The sequence below is a fragment of the Pithys albifrons genome, chromosome 7 (genome assembly GCF_047495875.1).
Source record: "Pithys albifrons albifrons isolate INPA30051 chromosome 7, PitAlb_v1, whole genome shotgun sequence".
NCBI classification, from domain to species: Eukaryota; Metazoa; Chordata; class Aves; order Passeriformes; family Thamnophilidae; genus Pithys; species Pithys albifrons.
This window is the reverse complement of record NC_092464.1, coordinates 46,991,373-47,004,336: the sequence shown is the minus strand read 5'-3', so window position 1 is coordinate 47,004,336 and position 12,964 is coordinate 46,991,373. Positions and strand designations below refer to the sequence as shown.

The 12,964-nt window shown below is 37.6% G+C and overlaps 1 protein-coding gene across 5 annotated transcripts in view; it reads right to left on the bottom strand.

The window, feature by feature from the left end:
* Positions 1–8,558: 8,558 nt before the first annotated feature.
* BMPER (BMP binding endothelial regulator) overlaps positions 8,559–12,964 on the bottom strand; it is a 152,368-nt gene continuing 147,962 nt past the window's right edge. For all 5 annotated transcript variants that reach the window (XM_071561397.1, XM_071561396.1, XM_071561395.1 and 2 more), the window contains one exon: positions 8,559–10,977. In XM_071561397.1, coding sequence (XP_071417498.1) covers positions 10,796–10,977 — 182 coding nt within the window. In that variant the 3' untranslated portion in view covers positions 8,559–10,795. The remainder of the gene's footprint in view (positions 10,978–12,964) is intronic.

Here is a 12,964-nt window from a genome sequence, read left to right as displayed (position 1 = left end):
TTCCCTATCTGGACTAGTAGGTATGATTTGTAACATCTCATGGCACCGTGTATTTTTCCAAGTTCTGATCAGGTCTGTATTTGAAATCACTCTGGTTTTGAAACTTAGTAAATCTACTGCAGATGTGAGACTTCTACATCCAAGTCCAACTGGCAGATTTTCATGTGCATCCCTATGCAGACGTGTTGGAAAAGCATCCAATTCAGTGCTCAAGCTCTTAAAGGAGTCTTAACAGCAGCATTAGGCCTGCAGCTGCATTAACCTGACCTAAAGGCTGGCTTGCCTTTAAAACTGCTGCAGGATGAGGGCTGCATCCCCCACAGCTGCCCATAAGATCTATGTGTTTCCCATGCCATTCCATGGACAGCCAGTAGTCTCGGTTCTAGCAGGGAATCAAGTTTTGACTCTATAGAAATGGGGGCAGCACTGTGGCATGACCACATATTTAGCAGGCAAGCAAGAACATCTGAAAGTCAGTGTAACTCCAGGGATTTCAGGCCAATTATGTGAGCATGAAATGTTCTCTCAATGGGTTTTGTATGGCTGGCTATTGCTAAACCTTACAGTCTGCAGTCAGATACCCTCCAGGCTTCAGAACAGATGCAAGAAGGTTGGGGTTGATACACCACTACTAAACACTGGTGTAAATGTTTTCATTCCTGCTGTTCATACTTTATCAGTGTTTGTGCAGGAGAAATTTGCCTCTCTGAGATGTTAATTGTGAGCCTTCTAATTAGTCTTTTTAAAAATGCACTTTTAAATGAAAAGAAACAATGCTTTTTGAAGAAAAAACTTGGCCTAAAAATAATAAAGATTAATTAAAACTTTACTAAGCAAGTCAGTAAATTCTCCTTAGCTTTCTGACTCATTGGCCCCCTTCATATTATTCCCTTGGCTCGTGATAGCTTTTACTTCTATAAAACAGCTGCCTTATTAGAGATAAATCCTGAGGGTTTGACACTGCAGAATGTAAATAGCACCTCAGAGTCCCAGCACCTTCCTTATCTTGCTAATAAGATACCAAGAGGGCAAACAGTGATGCAATTACTTGTTCAGTCCTGAGATAGGTCCCATCCACACTGGGAGAGGTTACCCAGAACCACAGCACAGGTTCATCTGTTCATGCCAGAAGGAAAAAAAATTCTTTCATTGACAGGTATACAAATGAGAATTCAGGGATATCACACTAGATCTCATCACACCATTTCCTTCATATTCTTTTGTCCATGTGGAAAGTAGTACTTGGGAGCTTGGGTCTTTCTCATTAGTTAAGTGAACCATGATGAGCCTGGAGAAAAAGGGCAATGATCAAGAGTGAATAATCCTGCTAATGCCTAACTCTTTCCAAATGTATAGTTCCTTATAGTACACAAGAGGTGGTTTTTGAAGAGGGGTTGTTGTAACCCCACCATTCAAATATTGTATATATTGAAGTATGTCAATCCTGTTGAGGGCTTTCCATTCAAACTGCTTCTTTGAGAAGACTCAGGAGCATGATTAAAATTCAAGTTACCAGGCTTTGCTGTTTTCAGACATTGGTTGTAAAGTGTATTTGTTAAGCACCACCTGCTGTACATTCAGAAAATAGCAACCAAAATTGCTATTTTCTTTCCAGCTCTTAAATAAAATTTAAATTATTTAAATTCTATCAAATATCAAATACATTATTTCAGTACCAGAATGTTAAAACTGTATTTATATAGTCCTTGAAATGCATTATCTATCCATATAAGGTTGCATATAGAACATAGACTGGGACAGACACTTGGGGGAAAAACAGCATTACAAAACACCACGTTCTTTCACAGAGCAGTGGAAGGAGATGGGGAAATAATAGCAATGTTCAGTCTGATTTCCAGATGTACTAAATAAAACAGGATGAACACAACTGAAGACAAAGCATTGTCTTTCAGAGACAAATTTAATATGTACTAACCACAGAACACAATGATAAAACCAGAAGTTAGGCATCATTTAAAATCCTAAATGAGGATTATTATCTTTTCAGTATGGTTTAATTAGAAAAGTGATTATTACCAATACACCAAACATTAAAGCTCTATTGATGGTGAACTGTAAGTGATGAAGAAAAGAACTCAAATTATTGGCCTGAATTGAGCAAATACCCTGAAATGGGTAAATGGATTTAGAGACTGTTAAAATGAAAAACAGACTCCAAACTTTTTTCTCATTCATTGTGTAAGCTGTTTCTTCCACATTTTTCTTAAAGAAGACTTCTCCTTGAGCACTTTAATGAAAAAAATGAGTGTCAGAAGCTGCCCAGCTCAGAACAGGTCACATAGGAGCAGGGAAGGAAGGATTATTGCTGGGATGTGCAAGGCACAGGCTGCCCACATGAACAAGACAGCAGAAGTGGAGGAGTCCACCAACTGCTCTGCTAGAGGTGCCCACGAAACCTATTCTCTGCCTCCAGGAACAGTGCAAGTGCTCTGCAAAAGGTCACTCCGTAAAGTTCTTATGATGGGCATACAGAAAGTTGACTGGTTTTAGGCTTAATCTCACCAAGAGCCAAGTGAAGTTTGCAAGAGAGAAATGAGAGTAAAGTCCATAACTGCACACTGTTTTGGAGGACAAATAATATTGCAGCATTCTTGGTGTAGATTCTGCATCCAAAGTGGGTGGGAAAAATAATATGGAGTAATTCTGACCAGTGGGTGGTTATTCTGAGGTAAAAGTTGTGTGTGACTATATAAGTAGTCATCAGGTTCACTAGCTGGCAAGGTCCCATCACATCTCTGCAGTGCCCTCATGTCTCAGCAACAAAACAAAGTCTGAAGGACAAGCCTGCACTCCCCAAAATGAACATTCAGTGTCTCAGGATATTGAAGCAGCCTGTCACCATGTGAATTTAGTTAGCTGAGACCATGCAAGAAGTCCTACAGCTACAGAGCATGCAGCACCAGTAATCCTATGAATTTCAGTGAAAATCTCTTATCTTCTGTGCTCTCCTCATCTTGGTCCAGGAGGAAGAAATCCATCAAAGAACGTCTTCTTGCTCAGCACAGAGCTCTCAGTACCGGCCTTTGGGATTCATTATCTACTTACCCTTTTAGAAGCAGAAAGGCACCTCTTTAAAAAAAAAAAAAAACCAAACGAAAAAAACCCCAAAACCAAAAACCTTGACAATTGTGAGGTCTGATCTGGAGCCCAACATACATTAGCAGGAGCCTTGCCAAAATACAGATCAGAAGATTTCTAAAGAATTCATTGTTCCTAAAGTTTCTCTGATATTTATAAAGTATGATCATTTCTGTTCCACCAGTGGGAAAACTAAGGCAAATAGCAGTGAAGTAACTTGGCCAAGTAGTACCACATAAATGAATCACCAGCTGAACAAAGGGTCCCCAGATCCCAGCTCCCTAATCACAGGTAAAAGTAAAGGAAAACACTTTGCATGGCTCCTTCGTCCTATCCCAAGAAATAACAGTATTTAATATCAGTTTCTAGGAGAACACAGTATCAATCTTGCTTTTCTGAGTCACACCTTGGAAATCGTAACAGCAGTTTTCATTGACAGCTATGAAATAATCAGACATCAATATATATCTGCATAAAGATAATAAATATTAAATTTACAAGGGAATAAATAATGCCTTTACAAACTCACTCGTCACAATCCTACTTTTACCAAACTGTATTAGTACAATATTCTTATGAATACTGTATAGACCCTCGAAGACAAGTCATGGCAAGGTTATGGCACAGTTCGCAGTTTTGTAAGACACATTAAACTACATAATAATTTTAAATTCAAAAAAGTTATAAACTTAGACATATTGATGAAAATAGAAATTTGGCAAAATTTTAAATAGATTTCATTTTTACATTAATGCACCTCAAGTTAAATCTGTTAAAAATTTAGGATGAGTAAGCAAAGGAATTCTAAACACTAAAATGTAAACATTCTGCAGTGACGCTCTTACAGACAGAGCATTCTCCATAAATTGCATATAAAATATTTCATGTAACCCATCCATACATTAATGGCTTCAAACATCTAATATATGTGATGCACAGTGTAATTTTTCCTGCAGCTTTCTTTCCCTTTGTTGATTTTCAGAGTACCAGTTAATTGTAATGAACAAATGAAAAAAAAAAACAAACAAAACAATAAACATGTCTTTTGACACAGATACTATTTCACGGATTCCTCTAGTTATTCTTTATGCACACCAATATGAAGGGCTGAATATTCAATATGGTGAGGTTCAGACACCTGTGTATTTACACCCCAAACTAGCAAACAACATTCAGATGCCTAAGATGACAATTTCCTTCAAACTCTGCTCATTTATTTAATTTCCTTCAAGATACACTGAAATTTTAACTGTAGAACTGCATCATAACATATTCACTTCTGAGTTTCGATTCATATTCTGTAGATAACCAACCAAGCTTTTTCTAAGGGCTTTGAAAGCCACTCAGTGATTCTTGATGAGTTGAATACTTGCATTAAATATGAAAAGAAAAGGTTTCTGAGTTCTCTTTTCTTCATCAGTTTCTTTTGTTACCATTCCTTAATACCATTTATAAAAATTATTGCGAGAATAAGTGAAGAACTAGAAATTAATTTTTTCCCTTTCTTTTATGAACCGTGATCTTTTCTGGCAAATTATTTATACTGATTTGGACTGCAGATGTTTTTACTCTAATCCAGTGCTATCAGAGCTTTATAATGAACTATAGCTAGAGGCAGTTAGGAGTCTAATAGTGGAGGGCTGGCACACTGGAATTGTGGAATACTTCCACAACTTCAAAGTCATGATGGTGCAAATATGACCTCAAAGCAATTTAAAACCAGTATAGCTAGCAACAGTTAACAAGCTATCTCAATGAAATTGTTCCCTACTTTTACCAGTGCCAAAAAAAAAAAGTAGTTTAGTATGACCTTTTGTTTTAAAAATAACAAGTAAGATAGAGTACAAAACTGCAAAGTGATGTAAAAAGTTACCGTGTTGACATTGGAAATCAATAGAAAAAAAAATCTCCAATCTACTAAAGTTTCGAAACAAAAGGCTTCAAAAGCCTTGACTTGTATAATGTTCTGGCAGTGGATAGCAGCATGATCATAAAATAGACTTATGCATAGAAATCATAAAGAAATACAAAATATCACAAGGTTTAATATTTGATCTTGCCAGATGCTGAACTCTCTGGCCCTGACCCAGCAAAGCATTTAAGCATGTGGGTAGAAGTCAGCAGGCACATCGCCCCATTGAAGCAAAGGAGGTTATTCAACGTTTGAGCACAGTTAAGTGCTTTGAACGATTGGGTCATTAAAGTACCAACCACTTACTGCCAGAGCATAAGGCTAAATTACTGCTCTGAACAGGTTGTTGCATAGCTGTCCATTATGAGGCTTACATACTGCTCTTTGAAGCACTCTTTGAAGTGTTTCTTCAACACTGGGTAAGGAAAAAACATAAAAAGTGGGTCTGTCTGAGCAGGAATTTCCTACATTCCCATCAATTCACTTTCATGTGCAAAACCAAACTGTATTGATGCCCAGGTATAAGCATCACTTAGGGAAATAGAAAATACTAAAAATGATAATGGCAATTATATATTGCCACCCCTCTCTCACCACACACACACACTCCATTAGAGCTAACTTCCTCCTGTGTGCAGGGCTAGCACTAACTCGTAACTCACAATGAAAAGGGCAAAGTCATGCCAGTAGAAGTTTCTAAAATGCTGCTTGATGTTCAGTAATCTTGCTGACTGGAAAAACTGGTCTTGTCAAAAAATGCCCTCTTAGTTGTAAGTAGAACTTGCAATTTTTATCTCAAAGCCAGCAACAAGACTAGTTATAAAAGTGCATTTGTAGCCTTTTGTTGTGACAGTTGTGATGATGTGTGTTCACTAAAATATATATCCTGGAGGAAACCAGAGCAGGTTTGTTGTGCCAGGGGATGCAGCAGAAATGAATTTCTCACCTCAGCCCTGGAAATAAAATCCTTTTCCTTAACTTTGGTGTCTTCTCCAAAGTGATGTAACAGTTGAGAGAAAAGTAGGAACAGATTCTCATAATTTTTATAATCATGGATGCCTACACTTAACAATATACACCTAGTCAGGTCTTAACATATGATTCTATCATTGGATTGGATTTTTGGTGGTTGCTGGGGGTTTTTGTCCTCAGGGAATCTTAGTTCTTTGCCTTTGGCAAAGAACATTTTCAGCTTAGTTCTTACCATTTAGAGGGAAAATATCCACATACAGAGAAAATCCTATTACTACTTTCTGCTTTCTCATTTTTCTCTTACTCTTATTCTGCCGCCCTGTCTCTTTATTTGCTCACATTACTGTGCCATCTTCACTGAAACACAGTGCCATGGCCATGTGAGGCACTAAGAGCTACCTTGTGTTCACAGGAGAATCTTACGTTGTTGTTAGAGACTGGTGCACAGGTGCTACAGTTATTTTGCACAGAAATATTAATATGTGCAACAACTTTTACACAGAAAGTAAAGGAATACTGCTATGGCAGTATCCCTTATGCTTCCTTAGACACAGTTAGTCCTATGTCCTGAAATATTTGCAGTTCTACACTAAAAGTGTTCCTGTAAGGGAGGAGAAACAACTCTCTTGCCACAGGGCTTTCTAAAAATGGTAGAATCATGGATAGCAGAACAAGCATTTGATCAGTGTTATGTAAAGTTCCTGTTTATCAAATACGCAGACCCTGGCATAATGACCCCTAAGTCGGGACTGCTCCTGAAATAGATTAACACCTCATCACTTCAGTGCTAAATGCTGATGACTGACTTTCTTTGCAGCTTGCCCAGCTGAAAATGCATGAGTTGTTATTATCATATCTATTAGCTCTCATCTAACTTTCTCCAGTTTTGATGACGGCAAAAAACCCAACCACTGTACCTCTATAAAGTCACTCAAGATCAGTCCAACTATTGCAGCTGTCAGGTTCTGTCAGAGGGAAGCCAAGCAGAGACAAACTGTATTTGAATTCTGTGTTCAAAAAAAGCAGAAAATATGAGAACTTACTTTTTTTAGGTTATGTGCTGGAAACTACTTATGTGATGCAAGGATGAGTTCAGATTTGGGTTGGACATTAAGATTTTTTTTTGTCCAAGTGCATAACTTTAAAGAAGAAAGGCATTCTTGGAAGATGTGGGAGTATCCTACGGAGTCTTGGGATACAACTCAAGTTGATCTGTTTGGCTATGGCTTGTCTCCATGGTTTACAAAACTCAAAATATATAACCACAATAGACACAATTGAAAATACTTGAGGAGGAAGTAAATAGATTTGACTTTCACATATACCAGTTAAAAGCTGACTTTCAAGTGATGGTGATATGGGAGAGATGGGACAACCTGATGCAAAGCAGACCTGAGTAGATTGGTAAAGTACCAGCTGACATTCCCCTGGTGACGTATGACATTTGAAAACATTTTCCATCAATAAACTTAAAAAAATGCATAAATCCAAAGCCTTATTTGCCCAATAAAATACAGTACACTAAATAACTTGCCAGAGAACACATAGCAGGTTAACAGTGAAACTACTGAGCCAAGTCTTTCCTTGACTCTGTCCATTGGATTATAGAGGTGTTTCTTAGACATTCCCTTTGGATCATTCTTTGGTTGGAACTTCTGCTCCTCCTAATATATTTCACCTTACAAACTGGCACAAAGTTATGTGCACAGATTGACATAAGCATTATCAAGATCAAAACTTACACAACCATCAGTTTTGCATTGTGAACATGTCATTTGGATTAGCAACATTATGTTATTATTACAAAAAAAATTATTGCATACTCAACACATTTAGCATACTAAAATTACATTACCAGTGAATTCTGTCAAAACTAAATCCCCAGTGATATATACAAAACTTCCAGCTCAAGCATCGCAGAGGTAGCATTTCATAAGCAAAAACAGCAGGAGGAAGGTGGGCTGCAACCCAAACTCTGTGAGGCCAGTGGCAATGCTGTGATTGAAAGTATTGGCCTAGACTTTCATCTTTTGAATAGCTTTGAAGGAGAGAGGCAAACAGAAGAGCAGAGTGGGACAGGCCCATCTGGGACTGACCTGGGCTCAACAGTTTGTTTAGGCACAGGGTAACTAGAGATACAGACAGAAAACCTCTGCCAAGTTGAAATTTGGGGGTAACTTTTGGAGAAACAGAACTCCTTTATCTGAGATCATACATATGAACTGAGCAGAAAGATGATAGCACTTACTGTTGCCTTGAAAACTGTGGAGTTGGAGGAAAAAGCTCTACAGCACCATAAGTGCATGATCAGTCAGTTAAGAGGTAGAACCACTTTCATCTCTTCTTCAGTCTATATCACTAAAGCAAAGAGCAGGTGTCTACCCTTAATTAGGCAGATACCAAAAAGCTAAACTGAGAAATGAGTCCTCATTTTGAGATGACCTGTAGGTCAGGTTTCAAACTGAACCACTTTAAAATTTAAAAATAGAGTTCATCCTACAGATAGACTGAGTCACCTCTTCACCTCAATCAAAGCTGACACCAAGTAAGCATTGCTTGAATGTGATCAGTGAACTGAGAGAGCTGGAGGGCTCTCCCTTCATCTTTCACTCACCTTCATCAGTGAGGAGAAAAGGGAAGGACAGATCTATACCCTGCCCATGAATGTCATTCATTTTGCCTGTATTTTTATTTTGGAAACACTGTGCAGTAAGTAATGAAAATCTGTCCTAAACTAAAGCTAAGCAAATATTCTTTTCAATGGTTTAGCTCTTACATCTCAAAACTGAAAGCTCACAGGCTGAAATGTTCTTTGGCCTAACTGACACTTTAAATTATTTTAATGACTGTAATTTTATATTTTAACTCCCTGAACCAACCACAATTGTTCTAATTTTCAACTTTGCCATTCAATTATCACATGAGCCACGTAAAACTCTTCTAGTTTCTTGCTCTGATGGGATCTGCACTTTTGCAATTTTCCTTCCCGGTGCATTTGTGTCTGGGTCTTTGAAAGCCTCTCTGCCAGTAAAACTGAATTATTTGATTGTTCCCAGAAAACGAACACAAAGGGGACATAAAAAGATCAAGCTGAATTTATTTGAGATTTGGATGAACAACCGTGGAACACTCTTGGCATTATGTGCCCAGCTCTTTTTAACACTGTGGTGGTACAGCATTTAGGACAGTGTGGTGCCTAAGTCAACCAGGTTCACTCAGCATCTTCCTCCAGGATGGGATCACAGCCAGGCTGTATAACACAACGTTGTACCCACTCACTGTAAACTCAGACCCTGCTTAACTTCTGGAGAGTAAAGAATTAAAGAAGAAAGTTGCTCAGAATATTACAATGTGCAATTTCAATGCAAGGCATGATGGAAGTAGATGTGAGGGAGGATATTACTTCATTATAAACCTAAATCAGATGCCCAAATATTTCTATCATCTCCAGAGATCATTCCATCAGGCTCTACAAGAGGCTTTCCAGTGGCAATAAAATAGACCCCTGTCCCTTCAGGCTTGAGAAAGCTGTATGGCTTTTTTAACAGTTTCTAATGAAATCCCATATTATTGCTTCTCCTCTGGGAGACTTCAGAAGTCATGCAAACTTCACAGAGCCCACATGCTCAGAAACTTCAACCCAAAGACCACTAAGGAAATAAACTGCAGTTCTCCAATTAGCATTTGACATTCTCTACTGGTTTTTGGTGTGGTGAATTTGTCTTTCTTCTAAACCATGCTGATAAATTTAATCGAGTTACTAAACCCAGTCTTATTTAATGTTTTAAGGCACAATGAAATCAAACACTTCACTGTGGGTTTTGCTTTCTGCATGATATTTGGGGGAAATATGAACCAAACATAGCATTTTCAAACACAGTAGAGGGGCTAATATATCCATGAATATTTCCTTCAAGCTCCTCATTGTGTATTCACAGCTACTGCCAAACACAACAACAGAGATTGGGCATTAGGATATGAAATAGGAAGTGGTCAAATTTTCAAAGTGACCTGTTGGGTGCCGAACACTTCTGAAAATCTAGCCCCTGACTCTTTGGTGCTGTTCCAGAAAGAAATACCTCTAACTGGCAGTTGTCCAACCAGCTTTGGAAATCATTTTGCACAGTTATTTCAGTAAAGCAAAAAGCCAATCCCTAGCTTTCTCTGCCTGATTAAGCACTGTCACCAATCACTATGCAGCCCTAAGGTACACATGAAATATTCCTAGATAAATCCTCCATCTCCAGAGAAATGTGTTTCCTGTAGAACTGTAAATCCAGGTTCTGTGTTGAAACTAATCCAGTCTGGCAGTACTATGGCCCTAGAAAAGTTTCCTTGGAAACGACAAACTTATTCAATGGCAAAGTCATCCAATCTTTTCATGCCACTATATTATATTAAAAACACCTGGTTTATTTATACAATGACTTACAGATTAGGATCCTAGAAATAACAATACATAAACTTTATAGCAAAAAATATACATATTATAATTCATCCTTCTATGGTATATAGAAATTATGTATATTTGTGTGTGGACATATATATAAATATATGGGTTGTACTTACGTTTAGGGCACTTGTGTATGGACATGTGTATCTACATACACACAGTATACATTTATATATCTTTCTAGGTGCCATGTGTGTATACATAAAGACACATAAATACACACACGGGCATATTTACACTCTGTGAGTAGACATGTACTTTGCAAAACCTGCACACACACAGCTGGAGTCCTTCATGGCTGTGAGCATCAAAGGGGGCAGTGACCACCCTCATCAGTGTCCACAGAAAGAGAACCAATGTCATCGCTGTGGGCACAGCACTGGCTTGATGCATCTTCCTTTGTGAAGAACTAAATTTGCTGGACAGTGGCACCCTGCAACGCAGGGCTTGCTGCAAGGTCCAATCTCGTTCCAGTTGTCACACGTTTTGACGCATCCTGGGCCGCAGGTGTCATAAACTGCACCATGTTTACACTGGGTAGCTGAAAGGCAGTTAAAAGGAACAAAATATGTGTATTATACAGAGCCCCACAAGGGAAGTTACTTATCTCTGCTTGGTTTCTACTCCAAATATCAAAAAGCACATTTTGGTGTGACAACTATGTAGAGAAAAAAATTACTTGTAAAAAGATTCCACCATATTAAATCACAAACATAAGGGTAGCAAAATTCCTAATCAAAAAGCTGCAAAGTCCACAGTAGTCTTGAACTTTCTGAGAATTTTAACACAGCTGTCAGCATATAAAGCTCTGGCAGTGTTTCGATCTGTAAGCAGATCTGTGCTTTATATTAAAGGATTAACATTGTTTATTTATTTATTACAATGCCTTTTATGAAATGTTCTGAAACATTTACAAGGACAGACAGTTATAATCAGTTCCACTCCTACTGAAAGAAGAGAGTCATTCACCATGTTGCACTTTCTGATCCCAATATTACACTTTCTATATGGCATATTGCAGCAAAAACAAATCAATGCTGTGAATCCAGCAGCACCATTTCTAAAACAAACAAACAAATTAAAAATCAATTTTGCTTTAGGCTATTTTACCTAGGGATCACAAAGATTGAGGATTCTTGTACTTAATGATTTCAGTATCTGTTCATTAATTCATGTAACTGACAGTTCAATGCATTTTCAACATAAAACGGCACTGAACACTCAGCTAAAAGCACTATAACCCCTCCAGATCAATATTTAAACTCTCAACGTTTTATATCCTGCCTTTTTAGTATGGAGAATAATATATGGTTTGATAGCAAATAAAAGTCTGTTATTCTTTTTAACAGCTGTGCTGATGGCAAAAACAAGTACTGATAAAATAGTTTATAGATGGTAAGGGACTCTCAAGGATCCATATTCATCTCTTGTTTTCAGAGAGATGATTGCATTATGAAGGTTTCTTCAACTTTTAGAGAGCATGAAGACCGAGATTTTTTAAAGATAGTTCTGTTATGGACAGAAAATCCCGTTTGTTGTGAGGATTGGCCTATAGTGTCATTACAGCAATGCCATTATTCACAAAGTGAAAATAGACAGAAATAAATTGATTAAATATGTATGAATGTATAAAAGAGGATGGAAGTCTTATTGCTAAGGCATCATCAATTTAAGGGGTTCCTTTTCACCAATAACAAAGTGAACTTAAAACCAGCATCAGCTGCTTTCAAGTTTTACTTCTTGTGCATTTTATGGAATTAATGCATATCTGAAAAGCAGCCCTGAAGAAGAAATTACAGTAAGAATACATACACAGTTCTCAGGGCACAGATATCAATAAGCAAATGCAAAATTGGAAAAATGCATAGTATAGAAGAAAGTTAACCTGGATTTACAGAGAATCAACAGCTAAATATTAGATGGATATTAGCTATCAAGGGGGGGGGAAAAAAAGCTTTCTATCTTTAAGCTTAAAAAGAACCAGAGCAACCTGTCTAAAAACTATCTGAGACATCTTTAATTGAACATTGTTTTAGAATAGGTTAGAAGAAATCATATTTCTGCAATATTCAAAATAGGCTTATTCAGCTTGTGAAGACAGATCTTTAGAGAATGTTTTTACAGCTTTACATTTCTCTCTTGGTCTGCATGATAACTTTCATGCACATTAAAGAAGGAACAAACAAAAGGAATAAATAAAAGGAAATTTAAATGAAACAGAAAATTTAGAAGGTGAGAAAAGCCTGCAAGCAATATTGAGCATGGAATAGAACGTTAGGTTCACAAGAATCTCTATGCTTACTTGGCTTTTTAAGAATAGAGATTGAATCTCTGTAAGAAGGGAAATGAAAATGTGCAGAGCTCCCAGGAGCTTTGGGAACAATGTACTAACTGTCTAGAAAAACAGACCAAGACATTAAAAGATGGTCTGTGATTGTCCACACACAACATGAACTATCTTAAGGTGGCCCTTTACTAGAAGCTTTTCTTCCTTCTGTCTGAAAGTGAGTTTCCCTTGAAAGGATCTC